General features: G+C 36.2%; 4 protein-coding genes across 4 annotated transcripts; 1 reads left to right on the forward strand and 3 right to left on the reverse strand.

Moving 5' to 3' along the window:
* Positions 1-2,085: 2,085 nt before the first annotated feature.
* Positions 2,086-6,412, reverse strand: GCK72_025929 (uncharacterized protein; the record flags this gene model as incomplete). The annotated part of the gene is made up of 15 exons (XM_053736559.1): positions 2,086-2,243; positions 2,288-2,412; positions 2,470-2,583; positions 2,848-3,106; positions 3,159-3,250; positions 3,303-3,425; positions 3,502-3,680; positions 3,732-3,831; positions 3,965-4,055; positions 4,105-4,179; positions 4,879-4,969; positions 5,211-5,309; positions 5,362-5,496; positions 5,543-5,665; positions 6,269-6,412. The coding sequence occupies 15 exons, from the start codon at positions 6,410-6,412 to the stop codon at positions 2,086-2,088; spliced, it is 1,908 nt and encodes a 635-aa protein (XP_053580125.1).
* Positions 6,413-13,299: 6,887 nt separating this feature from the next.
* On the forward strand, positions 13,300-14,683 carry GCK72_025930 (uncharacterized protein; the record flags this gene model as incomplete). The annotated part of the gene is made up of 8 exons (XM_053736560.1): positions 13,300-13,376; positions 13,427-13,546; positions 13,597-13,749; positions 13,815-13,922; positions 13,975-14,097; positions 14,152-14,220; positions 14,270-14,516; positions 14,573-14,683. The coding sequence occupies 8 exons, from the start codon at positions 13,300-13,302 to the stop codon at positions 14,681-14,683; spliced, it is 1,008 nt and encodes a 335-aa protein (XP_053580126.1).
* A 148-nt stretch (positions 14,684-14,831) lies between these two features.
* GCK72_025931 (uncharacterized protein) lies at positions 14,832-17,453 on the reverse strand (the record flags this gene model as incomplete). The annotated part of the gene is made up of 6 exons (XM_053736561.1): positions 14,832-15,180; positions 15,791-15,996; positions 16,049-16,377; positions 16,426-16,693; positions 17,090-17,272; positions 17,346-17,453. The coding sequence occupies 6 exons, from the start codon at positions 17,451-17,453 to the stop codon at positions 14,832-14,834; spliced, it is 1,443 nt and encodes a 480-aa protein (XP_053580127.1).
* A 922-nt stretch (positions 17,454-18,375) lies between these two features.
* Positions 18,376-18,795, reverse strand: GCK72_025932 (uncharacterized protein; the record flags this gene model as incomplete). The annotated part of the gene is made up of 2 exons (XM_053736562.1): positions 18,376-18,685; positions 18,734-18,795. The coding sequence occupies 2 exons, from the start codon at positions 18,793-18,795 to the stop codon at positions 18,376-18,378; spliced, it is 372 nt and encodes a 123-aa protein (XP_053580128.1).
* Positions 18,796-18,996: the final 201 nt, after the last annotated feature.

The raw sequence follows: 18,996 nt of genomic DNA on the forward strand, positions 1-18,996 counted from the left end.
GCAAACTTGAGAGAGAGAGAGAAGGAGAGGCAAGATGGTTTTCGAGCGAGTGTCACTTCCCGCATTCTGTGTGTCCCTGCTCTTCAGAAATCGAATGTTATTTTTTCTGGTAATGATAGAGACGCAGAGAAGCTAGCACAGCCGATTGCGTCAGGGTGTCGAAGAGTGCCAGTGGGCCACGCGAACCAATGGGCACTGCAACGAGCGGAGAGTGAGAGAGCGTGTGTCTAGAGAAAAAGAGAATAGGGATTGCTTTCGAACAGCTGCGCCTTCTTGATTCACACTTCTACATGAAACATTCTCGGTACGAAAGTAGTTGTGGCGGTCAAGAGAGTCACGTGAAATTGAAAGAGTAAAACAGAGAGTTAAGGGAGAAAAATATGAATTATGTGCTCTCGCTCTGTTGAAAAGAGAAGATTGGAAGAACGACACAAGTTTTATGTTGACGACACAATGAAGAAAATGCGATGCATACTAAATTAGACATAGATTGATGAGAATCTCTATTTCAAACGTCCAAAGTCAGATTGTTTATGTTTACGGATACTCTAAAAGGGAATGAAAAAAAAATAATTTGAAGTGACTCGAATACAGTAATTGATAACAAAATAATTGGAACCATAGTCAAGAAAAAGGAACATCATGAAAAAAGAAAGCAAAATTGAGGTGTTCGAACAGCTGTATTTTTTAAAGTTCAAACTTTGAAACAACAGCTCTCAGAGAAAATGGTCTAGATTTTGTCAGTTATCAGCTTTTTAATATTTCTTGAGAGAACCAAGATAAAACGCTGCGAACAAGCACCGTTAGGTGCGCCTCTATTACAGGTTTCACGGTATAAGGCAAATCTAAAAAATGACCCATACTATATGTAGTGTTGGTCAATAAAAATGGCTGAACTTGAGAGAGCGGCACCGATTGTGCAACAACTTATATAAGAATATAAAAGGGGCTTACTCCCAGTGGAGGTGGAACTCTCTTTATTTCCCATATTGGGTTTTAGGAGGGAAAAGTGTGGGCAGTTCGCTGCTGTATAGGAAATATGGTTCTAAAACAGTGATTAGTAACAATCTGTCGCGCCGCCTATGGAGTGTGGAATCGTTTCTTTTCGTCTTGGTTGTAATCCTCTTCGGGTTAATTGTAAGGATGAGCATCGGTGTGGAGAGAAGAGAATATCTTGGACGATGAGCAAGTAGTGAAGTGGTCCAGTGGTGGTAGAGAATGAATAAAAGTAAGGAAATAATCATCTATTGGTGAGAGCCGACAGCTGGGGGCAACTTATTGGAGAGAGATGAGAACTCACCTCTCCTCTTATGAAGAAAGTAGAAAAGTGAAAAGTAAAGTAAAAAGTGAGTTGATTGAAAAATAATTGTTTAGGCCAGAGAAAGCTCCGGAAGGTGATGTGAAAGTTGGCGCCGCCGGTTTGAATAATGTTTTGGCACCGGTCGAATGGGGCGCGTTTCCTAATTGGGTTCCTCGGCCACATGGCCGCTAGAGATTATTGAATGAGGCGATGAATCTTGGGGAATTGAACCGGTATAAGCTGGAAAATCGAGCACAAGTTGTAGTTGAAGAACATCGTGAGGTGACGACTCGCCGAAGAGGACGCGCTCGTAATATAACATATTACGGACGCGGTTGCTCCGATCAAATCACGATTAGATCGAGCGAACCTTTTATTTACTGGCTTTTAGCAAGATTGAGGTTGACCAGATCGAGTAGCAATTTCAAGGTCAGCGCTTACTAAAATTTAGAACATTTTTGAAATAATTTTACAGTGCAAATATGTTACAACTGATAAATGCTAAACTTCACTTTTGTAGTTGACAACTTTTCAGGGCGGGCGCTCTCTGGACAATTGTAATATATCAATATGTACAGCTTCAAATCCTCATCCTTTTGTATAAAAATGCCAATATAACGGAGAAATCATTATGATAATTTCAACTTTTACAAAAGGATTAGTATAAAAACTTGCCAGTGAAATATAGGATACAATGTGTAGGATTGTTTCATTTTTCTACTTAATTCAAACCAGTTTATTCCAAAAAATAAAATTTCACAATACAGAAAAAGTCAACCGAGATCTCATGCGTTATTATTCGTGCTAGTCCCCTTCTCAGCATCATTCAATTCCTCCGCACGCAGTAATTCATTTTTCTGTTTCCACCGTCTCGATTTGCACGCAATTCCCAACGTTCGAACCGCAAAGAACAGGAATTCAATCACACTCATAATGCTTGCTCCTGTAATTCGAAAAATTCGAGACCTTATGTAATTGCTGTCTCACCTAAAAACAGTCCAGCTTGACCACCCATATCAGCCATAAGATTGAACCAAGAGTATGACTCAGACTCTCGTAGAACTTCAAAACTCATTTGTTCGTAATAAATTTCAATCATAGCAGCATGTTCCCTGAAAATATGAAAATATGACACTCAACATTTCCAAAACCCCAAAAATTATACTTACCGTAAATACCGATTACAATCCTTCGACTGATTGTCACAATGAGCTTGTGTACTTCCACTCGGCCATTTCGCAGCTGAATATGTAGTGGTATACTGATCCTGTTGGCATGGATGACTGCATTTGCATTGGTGTTTGAAGGAAGATGAAAGTTTAGCGCCCTCGACAGTTAGACAGGTCACTGAGAATAAAAAAAAAACTCAACATTTTGTTGACAGACTACTTACAAATTGTGCTATTTTTTGAATCGCACCAAGGACTACGACGCCAGGGATTTGGGAAACGAGGGTCCGCACATCCACACCTCAGAATTATTCGACGCTGGTAACATGTACGTAGACAACCCTGAATAGCAAGAATAGGTTATCTAAAAATCTATACCATACCTCTGGTTCATATTTATACTCTTTGTAAATATAGTTATGCGGCGGACGGTCTTCATTGTAACAATTCCCATCTGGCAGACGATTCACTTTTCTCAGAGAGATACCAAAAGATGATATAGCTCCGACAGGTGCCGAGTAACCAAACGTGTCAGGGAATGGGCACTCCGTTTTGTCGTGTATTGCCAATCGGACACCAGTGGCTTCCGTAGTGGGGAGATAGTCAGAAGTGTTGACGAAAAGCATAAGACGGAGTCCTACAACATGTTATATGAGTAGGTAGGAAAAAAATCTATGTTGCTTATGTACCATAACTTGGTCCAGCTCTGCTACTCGTCAGATTCTTCTTTGGGTCAAAATTGAAGGTATAGCAGTTACCAAATGATGAGTCGATGAATAATCTAAAAAAATGGAATTGTCAGGTCAAATTCGAAGAAAAAAGCGAGAACTTACTTGAATTCAGTTTCAATATTACACTGTTGGCCATCAAACGAACACATTTTTATCAGCTCCGATTTACCATAACCCAGTGCAGCTCGTCGTTGAGGGTGGAGTCCCGACATTTTTAGTATCATTCTAAAAATTACAGTTTTTCTCTTTATTTTTTTTGAATTTCCTTTATTTTTTTGAATTTATATTTTGAATTCCTCACTTTTCCTTGGCTTGTGTTGTGATTGCCACCTGATCCGTCATATTACCGTAACCCAGTTGTGTGAGCTGTTCCAAATACTCCCGTCGGAGTGGACTCCCTTTTTCCGGAATTTTATTTCCTTGAAACTCCCAAACTCTCCGAACACGACTCTCCGGCATAAATACACAATAACCCATAGCCTAAAAATAGGTATAACTAGTTTTTTCTTTGAGTTTCTTGTCAAAACCCACCAATTGACAATAACAAGGAATGTTCCCGTTTCCCGTTGTGTTCGGCACATTACAAAATCCAATATCATTGCATTCCGGACATATCGACTTTTCCCATGTTCTGTAATGACAAGTTTCACACTTTCACTATTTGATTAGCAGCAACACATTCTGGGACACTAAACAAATTACAATCTTCTAAATCTGGCGGGGAGATTAGAAACCAAGGGAAGAAAATGGAAGGGAGAACATACTGAGCACTATAACAGGGCCACGCACTGCCATCTTGTCGGTCGTAATTACATATACACGCGTTCTCCAGACTTTTCGGTATAGTGGTTTGGGCTGAAAGAATATAATAGGTGCAAATGATTTGGAAGGTTATGATAAATACCTATACATTCCTGTTTTTCGGCCACACACAAACAATCGGAGTATACTGGTTCATATTGGAGATATTTGAAAGACGCTGAAAATTATGGAATTATGAATCACGAATTTATGAAAATTCAAGCATTTGTATAATTTAAAAAATATATAAATATGTATAGTATTGGACATGAAGAATGCGTCTCAAGCAGTTTTTAATTGAAAATGGTCAAGTTTGTGAGTGTGAGACGGTCTCCCTGATTGTATCACAATATTGATGATTAATGGAGTGTAATCGTCACAAGTAGACCAAAAACATTTCAGTGCAAAAAATAAGACTTTTAAGAGACGAGCTTTTTACATTGACTGTCTCATAACTTTTTAGGATGTGCCCGTACAAAAAAAGAGTCAATTACAAAAATAAAACTTTGTTTGTGACCTATACATTCAAAAAACAACCGATACTGTGAGATAATCAGGGAGGCCGTCTCACACTCACAAAGTTGACCATATTCAACTAAAAACTGCAAGTGTCGCATTTTTTATCGCCAGTACTGTATATAAATATGAATATATATATATATATATAGATTTTTTTCAATATAAATGTATCTTGTTTTCGTTCTTTTCACCCTTTATTCTAAACCACAAACCAATCTATTCTAACCCCCTCCCCCCTTTAACCACTTTTTTCAAAACGTCAAACTAATCCCTAGGAGCCATCATCATTCCACAATTTGTCAGAACTCATTGACCTTCCTTTGTCAGAAAGCCTAAAAAGTGAAAAATGAATGCTTACGGCCATCGTTTAAGCTTCGTTTGCCACGACCATTCAATTCGTCCATGGTTGCGTCATTACTATAGACAACGGCTTGGTGGAAGGCGTCGAGCTGGAATTATAGTCAATGAGGGAATCAAAGAGTTCAATATTTGTTTGGAAAACAAATTCATCTAAATTTCTGCAACATTTTGACCCTTCCACTCCAATATTCTGACACAACTTCAGTCATGTCCATCTGCTTCTCACAAATCCGTTAGTTCCACGAGACCAATATCTCATTTCTTATTCATTTGTCCATTTCTACGACTACCTGGACGCTAGGAACATGGATCTTTGGTTCTTGAACTAACCGTTTCGGAAATTTCTGGAACACTTCTCGCGAGATGATTTTTGAACGGATTCAAGTTGCAGACGGTTATAGCTGGAAATGGCGCGGACTCGAATTGGAGCTGAAAAAATTGAAAAAAATTAGTCAATGTGAGAATTCTTCAGCAAACTGACCTCTACGTTCACAATTTTCTCTCTTCGGTCATATTTCGCTTTGATATGTGAAAACGAGTACAAACACAGTCCGATGCATGCAAAACTGACAATGATCCAGAGGAGACGTACCCAATATAAAGCAGTCGTAAAGATCTAAAGTGAAGTTGTGAAAATTTGTTTCCTCGCCAATACTACATACCATGTTAACTCCATGAAATGTAGTCTGCTCGCAGAAAACTCGAACGGAGTGTTGGATCTGCTCTCCGGTACCTTCCTCATCTTCCTTGCGAGGTGAATCATCGGCAAAAGGTTTTCCGACATCCTATAAATCAAAAATTTATCTTTTAATTTGAAAAATTGCTCACTGAAACAAATCTGACGTGTTTCCAAACCACCCGACTTGTTTTTGTTTGTTTTCGTCATATATGACCTAATTCCTCGATTTCTATTTTTTATTCATGAGAATATAATGTTGTTTCTGTTTCTTTTTATTCTACGAACACCCTTGGGGTCACCAGTACTCGAAATCTTTGAGATACTATTTTTCTATAAACAAAGTAATAGAAGCGTTCAAAGAAAAATAGAAAAATGGACACATTTAGTATTCAGGTCATTGTAAATAAATATTCGAATAGTGGGTGAGAGATCAAATTTGCTATATATTCCCGGATTTTCGATTCAGAATGAAAATATTTGAGTTTATGTGCATTTCAAACAAAAAACAATTTTTCAGAAGAAGTTCTGAACCCGAAAATGAAAAAAAAAGTTTTGCCATTTTGAACTTGTTGAAAGAATGAAAGAAGAGCTTTGACTAACAGCTCCCCAGAGACAACACATCACACAAAAATTTCTCAATTTCTCACACGTTTCAGTTTTTCATCTTCTTCCTTCCTTCTTTTCTTATTTTTCTGCTGAATTAGTTTACCTTAGACATTCTTGCAAAAGTTCGTGACACATCTGCCAAAACGGAACTTTTCCGTTTCACAGGAATTGGTAATTGCAGGTCTTGAGCACTGTGGGCTTGCTCGTAGTTTGGCGGAGCACATGAGGGATTGATGCTCAATACCATTTAGAGCATAGTTTTCGAAATTTCAGTGCAGAGAATACAAAAACAGTTATAAAATAGTAGTTTGGAATTCCAAATGTTCACAAAAAATGAAGTGTTCCGGATTTTCCGTAAAAACAAAAACTCTTTTTCAAAAAGAGAAAGGGAAAGACACTCTCTTGGCCCCTGGTGTCAGATGATGGGTGGGCGGAGTCTTGGGCCAGTCTGTCGACGGCTTCTCACCAAATCTATCAATTCAAGGAGTGAAAAAAGGGGTGACGGAAGAAAGCGGCAAGAAAAGAAGAGATGAAAAAAATAGGAGTGCGCCTGACTTTAAGTGGGTCTTAGGTCACGCCAGCAGGTCAGAGATTTCACTGAAATTTTTGAGTTCAATTAGGAGATTGGTGTGGGTTTTTTTAGAAACGGCTGATGTCACGTTTGTGGGATTTCCCTAGTGAAATACTTTCTCAATTCAGATTTTAAAAGTTTTCCAAGGACCTAAACTTCAAAAACTTTCCGAAAATTGTGTTCAGTTACAGATTTGTATGAAAATTATAGAACTTCAAATTTGAAAGTGTGTCGCAAATTTTAATATTGGAAGTTTTTGAAAAAGTCGTCAAATAAATGCACAATTCCATTTTTGTAGTAGAAAATTTTTATATATGAATACAGTGCAGATAGTCATTGTCCAACAATGTATAACACTCAAAACGTTTTTCATTTGTCCCACTTTAGCAATTTGAGGAGATCACCCTTACAAAAATGTTGTCAACTACAAAAATGAAGTCCTAGGTTTTATCTATATAGTACAGAGTTTTAAACTTAGTTTATCCGTAACAAACTCTCGAAATGAGTCATTTACACAAACATAATATTACTGTCTACTTTTTCGAAGGATTAAATTTTTGAGGTAACATGAAGTACATCATTTAGTTTTATTCTGAGAACAAGTTGTCAGTTTACACCTTTTCAATTTAACTATGCTGTTGTATTCTTTTAAACTGCGTAATATATCAGTATAAATTTTTTTGAATCTTGCTAAACTTTACTGCAATTTGTAAGTTTAACATGCTTCTTTCTATTCTCCTACAAACCATTTAGGGGCAAAAAACATACCGATGATAAACTGAATATAGAGTATGGTGTTCTTGAAATTCGCCGCTTCAGAGCACCACACGAGAACATTTCGCATATAAAAGTTCTTGCATTCAAGAAACTTTTTTCTTTTCAAAACTGAAGAAAACCGAAGCTCAAGAGCTCCAGAAAAAGTGCAACAATATCTCAAAAATGAGTGGCGACGAGTGGCGAAAGATCCAGAATCTTCACCACCACCCAGTGGTGCTTTCCGAAATGACATGGATAAATGTGTTGGCCGCCGGAGCCCTTTTAGGTAGAAAAACGGGAGAAGGCGTCGAAAGGTCCATGAAAATTGTTGCCCACCAGGGACTCGTTTTCGTTTTCTGCTGGAGAATGTTGGAGTCTCTTGCAACTGTGCGCTCTTTTTTCTAATATCTTCTGCAGGAAAGTATTTCAATCTGACTCATCAAATTGTGTTTTTTTCTATTGAAAGCGATTTGAAAGATGACAAGGGAAAAATAGCTCTTACGTCATTATTTTTTTATTGGAGGATTTCAAGTAGGTTAAGTATGGTAACATAAAACAAAGTCTTCAGAAACTATTTCAGAATTCCACAGATACTAAAATTTATTTGAATCTGTAAGGACCTATTCGCAAGATAACGAAAAAAGCAAAACACTTTTTTTACTACTGACAAAAACAGTTTCCTCATTAATTATCACCTCCAAAACTTTATCACCCAACGCCCACGTATCATGAAAGTGACGTGCGAAACTTGCACAAAAAAGCGTCGGAAGTCAGTCAGGAGCTATAAAAAACGACTCACCGACCCTAAAAATAAAGTGAGGGTGAAAAAAGTGTTTGAAAAATGTCTCCCTGAAGAATGGAACTGCGAAAAGAAGATGAAGTGGTGAAAGATACTTTTCCTTAGGGGAAGAAGCGTTATCAGAATATTGATCAATACATAAAATAACGAAATTTTGAGAAATTTTGAATATTTAATGTCAGGTAACTCTGCTAACAAAAAGTTACATAAAACCAAATGAAAAAAAAAAACATGAGAGTTGTAATTTTTAAAATTATTTGTTATCCTTCTACTTGGAACCCTGTTCGACTGGTCAACTAATTTAATTCAACATTTCCTCACTCCAGAATATCCCATTCCTACTTTGACCCCCTTGGGACCATTCAGTCTAGTCCATTTCCATTCCGCCGTACCCTATATTCAACCAGCACCTAACTGAATTGCACTTTGAACGCACCACTGTCCGTTTTTCCATTTTTCTACTTTTTTCCCTAGCGACTTCCCAGAAAAAATCAGAACAAAAGAGATATCCTTTTCGATCTTTTTTGGGACTAACATTTTTCAACTCGGTCTCGGGAAACGAATGGCTGGACGGGGAGGAGGAATGCACTCGTAGAAAAAAGCGGAGGTCTTTGAAATAAGACAAAAAGATTAATAATAAAAAATGGGAGATATGAGACAAAAGATGGAAAAGGGTCCCTAGGGATAGATTAATGGAAATGTTGAGATTAGAAAAAATGAATTATTAGATGACATTTTGCAGAAAATATATTGAGCAAATGATATAAATTCCAAGAGCAAATGATATAAATTACCGTTGAGAGGGTCGAAGTTATTTAAGGGTAATTCACTATTCTCATTACGCTGGACATGGTAATCTACGAAATTCAAAGGTTTACTGCGCTCTTTCGGGGTTTCCTATAATATTGGCCGTTTGTAATGCTGATAGATAAAATGTAGAGCTTTATTTTCTTAGTTGGCATGTTTTTGGTCAGAACCCTTCCTAGATAGCTACAGTATGTGAAAGTAGTGTCTTCGCTATTTGAATTCAAAACATTGCGATCACTTATAACTTCTAAGAGGGTGTCCGTAATAAAAAGTTGTCAACTACAAAAATGAAGCTGTTGGGATTCTGAGACGTTTTGTGTGGCCGGTGTACACCTTTTAGTTTATAATTTTCGCACCGAACTAAAATCTCGGAACAAATTAATGTGATATTCGTAAATTAGATACTGAACATGTCTAAGCACTTTATGTGTTTGATAAGGCTAAAGAACTTTATTATGATAGAATCGTATTATAATTAATTAAGTTCTAATTTATGTGATTATTCATAATGCCCATATTGAAAATACCATGAATTCAGTGGTTTTGATATTTTCAAACTAATCAAATCACATGTAAAAAACCAAACTCACACATTCTTTTTGCTGCTTATACTTCTTGACCAAAGCTTCAGTTTCCCTGTACTTCTCTTCATTCCGTCTTAATAACCTTGGCGTAAGAATCCGATGAACCAAATTCTTACGATTGCCCATGACTCCAAATGGCATTATTTCATTACAAATCTGAAACTTTTTTATTTCAATACTTTCAGAAAATTCAGGTTACGAATGCTGAGGAAGATGCCAAATAAGTCGTAAAAACCAAAATAACTATTCGAATATTTTGAGACCACATGCTCGAGTAATTAGCATTCTGATGAGCAAAAACAATGGGTTCGTAGAAAAATTTAAAAATAAAAAGGTCAAAAGGTCAAAATCCAAAAAACTTCTCTTCTAAAACCTAGTACCTATCTCCATATGTCACGAATACTACTACCAACGGGTAGCCATCAAAAAAGTGACATTTGCGGTTTTTTCTTTAGACAGCAAGAATGATTAAACTTGTAATTTGTCACGGAATAAAATGCAATTGGAAAAAACGGGGGGCAAGGAACATAGAGAGCCAATTTTGCAGAAAAAATGAGAGTTGGGTCAGAAATAGATTTTGATCTGTTTGGAGTGGTTAGATTGGTCACATAGAGCTCAGAATTTGTAGAGAATTATAAGCAGACACCGTTAAAATTTTAACCCAGGAGTTTCTTCTGGATTTCTTATTCTAATCCAAAACTTCTAAAATCAGATAGCAAGTACATACACCCCTTTTTCTTCCAATCTCTTCCTCCCACCCCTTTTGCAAATCAAACACACACACATGCATAAAAAAGTCGTGAGGAATAGGAGAAATGCCAAAAGTTACTCTTTTGTCTCCCGGCTCTTCTTGACTTATCCTTTAAGATGAAGCCGTCAGATATCTAGAAGAATTGGAAGGGAAGACGTAATCGAATGACATACGCCTTGTTGCGCGTTCTTCATGGATATCTAACAGGATGGACGGACCCGACGAACTTGTCTTTGTTATCTTGACACTTTGATCTACACCATCAAAATGCATCACTTGAAAATGCACTTGACCACCACAGAAAAATTTGCGGGAAGAATAAGAATTTGACTTTTGGAACATTCAACTCATTAACATAATTAATACGGAAATATTATGAAAAAAAAAATCCTGAAATTCAAACTTGTCGAATTTCAGTCCGGCTTCAAGAAAAGGGACCTATTTTTGACTAAATGTTTTGAATTGAATTAAATTATTTTACACCAAAAAATCCAATTTCTTGATGCATAACTAACTTTTAATTGAATTCTCAAGAATAGTAAAAAATTCGACTATTTCGGAACAGAAAAATTAAAATAAATAATCAACTTTTGTTCAAACAATGTTCGAATTTCAAACTCCGAGAGGCCCCAAAAAAATTCCGATTCCGGGCCGGCCCGTGACAATTTTGCTGAAATATCAGCGCTGAGAAATAAAAACTGAGCCTACTATCTAATTCCATCCCTCTACAGTAGTCCTGACCCTCAATCTAAATAATGAGTTCTACTTAAGAGCAAAAACCAGTTTCTGAGAATACTGATCACGGTTACCTAAATGAAAAGTGGATAGAGAATGGAAATGACGAGTGCGTAAGAGGGCACACTCAAAACAACAGAATGCAGGTCGTAAAATCTTTGTTCTTCTCAAAAGCTCTCAAGAAAATGATAGAGGACAAAAATCAACCGTAGATTTGAAAAAAAATGAACGAGAAGGGACAAAATATAAAATATGTATTAGAAAATTTTTAAAAAATAACTAAAACCTACCCTTTCAAAAACCTCTCCTAACAAAAGTTTGAAACTATTTCGGACACTCAGCCATCTATTCCAAAGGACATATCACTTCAACATTCTATTCTCCTGAGCTTTAACACAAAACTGCGCGACAATTGGTTTTTGGTGTTATTTCTATTCCCCCACTTTCACAAAACTTGTCGTTGCTCTTTAGAAGCAAAATGAGGGCGGCCATTTGCCTCCCCGCTCGCGCTTGTCAAGGAGGCCAAAAAAGATGCCGTAGACCGAAAAAAGATTCAGTGATTGATTAGAAAATGGCACGTTTTACAACTTTCGCAAAAAAAAACAAAGCTTAGATTGGTTTTGTTTTCTTCATAAGAAGATAACTCTATTAGTCACATTTTTCCAGCATAAAACCAAATCTCACAGTTGCTACTCATAATACAAGTTGTTAGGCGGAACGTTGCAGAAAACGTTGTAAGAAGAACGAGTCGACACAATGACAAATGATTTGTTCATTAGCTCAGAGGGAGGAGGATGAGGGAGGAGTGCAATTATTAAACTATCTCAAAGAATGCGGCACATTATCAGAGATAGTGGAGGAACAAATGAACGTCCGAGTCATAAAAATGTATTATTGACCACTGATAGTAGGAAATACTAATTGTTGTGGGATACTAGTTGTTAAATATTGAGGGACGAGAGGAACTGATAAGTAGATTTGTCGTTTAGTTATTGCGGTATTTAGAGAATTCTGATAGGTATATCTTATTTTGGTAAGGTATTTCCACACATGTGTCTATAAAACACTGCCAGAGCAAGAGGAAATTTGAAACAAAATGTTTTATACTGTATCTTGGTGAACAAATAGACTTTAAAAATTTTCACTCTTTGATATTAGATATTCTAAATAATTTTTTAATAATGGGTATTTGATTTTATCTCCAGATGGTATTTCATTTTTTGTTCGAAAGTCTAGCTCGATTCACGAAAACTGAAATATTGCGAACGGTACCATAATTATTAACATTACTTTGATTTTCTCAAACACTTCGATCTGTTTCTCCCTATCAATGACGTGAAAATAGGGTAAAATGTAAAACTTCCTTACTCGTGCTTATTCCATAGTTCATATGAATTCCTAATCATGATGATTGAAACTGTTTTGAGCAAAAATGGTAAAATTATCTAATTTCATATCGTGAAAAAAAAGCTCTTCAGAACACGTCATGCTCGCCAAATTTAGAGTAGAAGAAAAGTGAACCCAAAAAACTTGACCTTGATAGATTCTCCCATTTTCATTCTCCCTCTTCTCTTTTTTCCAATTCCAATTCAGTTTCTTCTTTTCCCCTCCCCACAAATGAAACTTCTGACCGGAAGCCTGTTCCTGACACCATTTTGCTCTTACTTTTTTTCTCTTCATCATTTTGAAGCACTTGTCGATCAGTAATCGCTGCTATCTGATTGTGAAACGCACTTTGAAAAAAGGAAAAACCAACACAGTCTGCTATTTTTGACGGGTTAATTGAGTTAACAAACGTGTGAATTTGAGTCAGCCTAAATGCATGAGCGAGTATGCGCGCTGAAAGTTTTTCTTGAGTAAATAAAACATGGCAACTGATAAGAATTGACACTGCAAAAATACTGTGGTAGAAAAAGAGAAAGAGAGATGAGAAAAACCATTTTGTTAGTTTCATTTTGCTCATAGTTGTGAAAAAAGTGAAACATCTCATTTCTCCACGTTTTCGCTGTCTTGTTTCAAAATGAATTCGCATTTTACTAATATTCCAGACGACAATGACAGGTAAGTGCGTTTACGTAATACAATATAACAAAAATTTTATTATTTTCGTTTGAAACTTATGGTTCAAAACATGGAGTTAGAGCTGAATCATTATAAAAAGTATATATGCAATATGGCGGTGGAAAAACAGGATGACGGACTGCTGAAGTACGTTTTTTTCATAAAGTATTTTTTTAACACTAGTATCGGTTCTCCAGATCACAGCTATTGAAATGTCAAGTAGACTATGCTCAACTTCTGAAGGAAAAGAAAAGCTGTGAAATCAACTTGGAGAGCCAACAATCTGAAATTCAAAAATTAAAATATGCCTTCGAGCAGTGAGTGTCAGATATATTCGGTTCGAATTTCATTTTTGAATACTTCTCAGATCTCAGCAGCAACAGATACAGCTGGGGAAAAACATCCAATCTATGAGAAACGATTACGGATCACTTAAAAGTTGTTTGAAAGAAACTGAACAAAAATTGGAAGCGGAACAGGGAGAAGTCAATAAGTTAACAGAATATTTGGAAATTTCTAGGTAAATTTGGCTCAAAGTTTTCAAGATCCTCAATTTCCTTCTTTTAACATTTTCAAAATTTTCAGATCACAACTTCAAGTAAAAAACAGCGAGCTATCGAATATAATACATACAGCGAATAACGTGGATTATTATGAGACGGAAATTCAACGTTTGAAAGGCAATTTAGGGAAGTGAGTTTACAAAAGTATATTTCGAATCGACCAATCTAAAATTTCTAAACAGTGCCCGTCAAATACAAGCCTTGCTGTTGAATAACAATGAAGATTTGACAAAGAAAAATGAAGAACTGAACACTAATCTGATGAATATTACCGATCAGTTAAACGAGAACAAGCATGTTGCCAGGTAACTGAGATTCTTATAGTACCGTGTGTATAAACCAATTTTTTATTGTTTCAGGAAAAATGAAGAAGAATATTCAATGAAGTTAGAAGAAATTTTCAAAAACTTCCGCACTGAGAGAAACCAGTGAGTTTTGAATTTACGTTTCAGTTCAAGAAGGAATAATTGTTTTCAGATTGTGGGATGATATGATGTTTTATAAAAACAAAGTGGATTTCCCAGCGTCTTCACCAAATTGGGAGTCTCATATAACCAAACTTGAATCTCAGCTGAAAGAATCATCTGAAAGAAATCAAAAGTTACAACAAGAAAACAGTCATCTTCAATGTATAAACGATCCAGACGACTGCTCCATTTGCTACGAACAGCTGCCTCTGTCGAGGTGCTTGACGGAGAATTGTAAAAAGAATTATCACAACAAAGTGAGTTTTCTTTCAATGAAATGTGTTTTTCATATACCTAAAAAAATGGTTTTCAGTGCATTATTCGACATTTTCAAGGTAAAGGAGAAGAGGATCAAAAATGTCCTTATTGTAACAAACGATCAGTGAAAATCGGAATAGATTGTTTGGGAAGAGAAAAGGATTGATTCATTGTGAACTATTTTTCAATCGTAAATAAAAATGAGTGATATCCGAGTAACTGTTCTACACAAACCAAAAACCTGAAAATATAGAAATGTGATAGAAAACAAAACAAATTAAAATAATTAGAAATTAATTCAGAAAAATATTGAATCAGTCCATAAGTTCCCTGCAGTCTCTCCTCATTCTGGTAATTTCCTCCTCGACTTTTTTAGAAACATCCCAACCCAAAAATCTCATCGGAGTGATCCGACAGTTTTCGAAGTCCCGAGCTCTTGACATTGCCGTGTAGATCTCACCAAACCCGTCTTGATGTTCTCTCCAGCTGTTGATTTCTTCTCGATCCCAAGTCTCATTGCGAACAAGAATGATTCCATCAAAAGTGGCGCCTTGGGCTCTCTCGATGGTATGTGCGTATCCCAATCGGAGTGGAAATTGCAAGAACATTTGGTTTCCTTCTTTGAATGGAAGACGATGGATATCAATGATACCAGTGGAGAATCTATAAATATGGAAATTTTATATTGATGAAGGGATAACTAATTTTACACCGCTAGGATAAGAACTCGTATAAATTATAATTGAGCCCGTTTCAAAACCGCTAGTATTAAAACGATAGTAAAGTCTACATTTATGGCTGAATTGAGTCTGGATCATATGAATTTTTTTCAATTTATTCCAGTTCAAACTCCAGCAATGGTTTAGTTCTAATTTGGCATTACTAGGGAAGGATTCCGGGTCGAGTTTTAGTTACAGGTCGACACCTTTTTCACTTGAGCGGAAATTTCGCGCTGATTTCAAATCTGTATTCTGTTTTTGCGAAACGATCTCGTGAAAAAAGTTATTTCCGTTTTTGTGAATTTTCAGTGCAAAAATGAGCATTTTCAAGGGTCATAAAGTTTATGTTTTTATTATTTTTTCTATTTTTTTGTGTTCTACGTGTATTTCCAAATATAGATTGTATTGTTTACGTTGTACCAATTTGAATTCAGCGCAAAATTTCCGTTCAGGTGATATATATATATCTTGACCTGTACTCCAACACGGCCCGGGTTTTTTTCCCGTTAGTTCAAAATCTTCCTAGTTCTAAAATTTGATCTGATTACACTCACGTTACAATAATGGTTTCATCGTTAAAATCCACCACATGCCCCATTGCTCCATTCTTGATTTTTTCGTCATAGTTCACAGTGCACACAACCGGAGAACCATGAGCCACATATACGTCTTGTTGTGCAGAATTCCAGTTTTTACAGTCTTCCAAGCCTGCCGAATAAACAGGGGGAAATCTTCTTGTGCTATGTTCAGACGATACTAACTGTAATAACAATTAATAGTGTTTTTGAATAATTGATGCTTAGAAAACTAACCGATAAATTGATGTCGTCTACGATGTCATTGGATGGCGCCAGTACTGCAATATTTTCGCTTCCTGTTCTTAGGCTGAGTAGTTGGAATTCTTTTACTATTTTTTCTTTTGTTTGGTGTATGTCCAAACAAATGGAGCAGATATCTTTCAAATAGTTGTACAATCCCTCCTGGTTATCTCCATGTCTCATAGCTATTGATACGTCTTTTTGAGTTTCATCAGTAAGCCGGTAGTTCAATTCTGGAAGCTCGACAATTTTGAAAAGATTCCACAACTTCGAAGAGCTTGGTATCACTTTCATTTGCTTTTCGATGAAAGACTCGGGAAGATCTGGAAGTTCAAAAACAGATGTAACATATATGATTCAAATTATGTCACCTTCGAATATCCAATCTCCTTTTGGAGGTAATTGATGAAAATCTCCGAAGACAATAACTGAAAGACCACCGAATGGTCTCCGAACTCCGGTAACTTCCTGCAGGCAGTGATCGATTCTCGCGAAGTCAACATTACTAACATAATTGATTACATCGATTAACACAACTTCAGAATTTCTCATCCGGGAGAGGATGTTCATTTTGTAGTCTGGGATTTCGTCCAGGAAATCTTCAACGTCGATGTTCTCTCCCTGTCGATGTTTCCCCCACTGTAGGTTTTTCTTTATTGCATACACGAACTAATTTCTAACTATTTTTTCATTTTTCTATTTAAGAATGTTTGTTGCTGAGAACCTTGTTTGATAGAAAAATGAAGAAGTTTTATTTTCTTCAATAGATTGTGGTTCTCTGAGTCCTATCATAGAGCCTGTTTCTTACTTGCAAGGTTATACGCATAAAATTTTCAAATTTAATCAGTTTTTTCTCAGGAAACTTTCCAAAAATTTATCAATGCAATCATTAGAAGAGAAAACATTTCGTTTAAAAAATGGACATGGAAAGTTAGCTTTGAATTTTCGAAAACCCATTTTATCCCTGCTTAACAGAATAAAAGTATCGCCTTTGCTAAAATCAAAATACCACATCTCTGATGAAAATTTACACACCTTCAAAACAAATGTAGAGTGGATTGTGCGGGAACCGATCAGTTGGGACGCTATCGCAGTTGGGGCTGTCGAAATACAGCTGTCCAATCCCAACTTCTCTTGAAGACCATTTCGAATTGCTTTGAGAAGCAAAGATTTCCCAGATCCAGCGGCTCCATGAACCAATGTGTAGATTGGAGTGGTCTGAAACAATTTTGAATTCACAAATCCGACTTCATCGTATTTTTAATGTTTCTGTCTATTTTTTGAAACTCACGTTGTTGTTATCCATTTTTTTCATGACCCAGTAGTAAATCTTGCATTGTTCTGGAGACAACTTGTGACCGTCAACAATGACAGGTACGGAAGGTGTAGTCAATGGCATTGTATACCTAGAAGAACAGAATGCGAAGGAGTAATATAGAAAACTAGTAGAAAAGCAAAATATAAAACAAGGATAATGAGAAAAGGTGAACAAAACAGGGACTACATAGTTTCTGGTACAAAAATAGAACAGAAGAACATTATTTGTTTCAAAATGAGCACATTTTCATTTGAAAAAAAATTTGAAATTCAAAAATTAGCTTATGAAAAAAACGGAGATAAGAAATGGAGACAATTGGCGCTTAACAAAAGAAAGAACATTGGAACCAAGGGGCGGAGGATGAATGAGTCGTTTCGATTATTTTCGAAAAGGGTCTAATCATGTGTCATAGATAATGGATTTTTGTTTATAGAAGCCTAATCGGTTTTTGTTTTGAGAAGACACCATTACGAGTTAGCGCGAGTTCTTCAACAAAATTACACCTTTTGTAATCGTCTTTTGCTTCATATGACGCATTAGGCAAACAAAGAAGAACAAAATAAGCTTATTGAAAACAGGTGTAAACTTTTTTGTAAAAATTAGATGTCAAGGGTAATCTGGGAAGAGAAAGAAAATCTTGGAGGATTTCCTGCTGCAATTTTCCTGAATTTTGAATACTACTAGTTCCGCATTATACTAAACAAATAAGTGTAGTTTTTTCTTATCCATTTTTTTACACTGTCTGCCGTCGAGAGACAATTCTGTTCAGTGGTCAAAGTGATGTGCTGCCTATTTCTGATTATAAAATGTGTTTTTTCATCGAATGTAGACTACAAATTCTCGTCTTATTTTCATTTTGAAACTATAAAACCTGAAGCACTATTTACTGTATGGTTAAATTTGATTTATTCGAACATTTACATCTGATTACAAAACACTGTTACAAATTTTGAAGGGATAGAAAGAAAATTCATGCCGATTTAGTAAAAAAAAGGGAAATCAATCATTCGGTCTTCTTGTCCTTTGGGTTGAGTGGGGACTCGCGGGATTTCCCTAATCCAAATATATTTGGCAGCGGGGGAAACATGTTTTTCGATAAATCGGTGGTGAAATAATACTTGAACATGCTTTGGAACTCATTTGATGTAGGCGGAAGTAGAGGAGCTTCTGGTAGAATTTCCTTTGACAAGAGTGCGGTGAAAATCTCATCAATCTGGGATTTCACCTTTTTCTTCGAATTCGATTCATTCGAGGAATCTTCTCTCCTTTTTGAAACCAGAGTGTTTTGCACTACTGGCGAAGAATTCGCGACTCTAAATGTATTAATTATTTTGCTATAGTTGTAAAGAAAACTCCCTTACCCTGGTTTGTTGGGTGGATCACAGTTCATTTTTTTAAATTCAGGCTCCTTGTTGGCTGACATTTTGGCAACGGTAATCCTGAAAATGAGAAAAATACTAATAAAATTAATACCAAAAACCAAAACGCAAGTCTATAAACTATCTTTCAATTAAAATGTCCTGGTTGTTCGAAACCGAAAAGAGTTTTTTTCATCGTTTATCAGTTAGCCAAAAGCTGTAATTCCATTTGATAAATGCATTTACGTCGCGAATTTTGACAGGTT

Source organism: Caenorhabditis remanei, chromosome X (assembly GCF_010183535.1).
Source record: "Caenorhabditis remanei strain PX506 chromosome X, whole genome shotgun sequence".
NCBI classification, from domain to species: domain Eukaryota; kingdom Metazoa; phylum Nematoda; class Chromadorea; order Rhabditida; family Rhabditidae; genus Caenorhabditis; species Caenorhabditis remanei.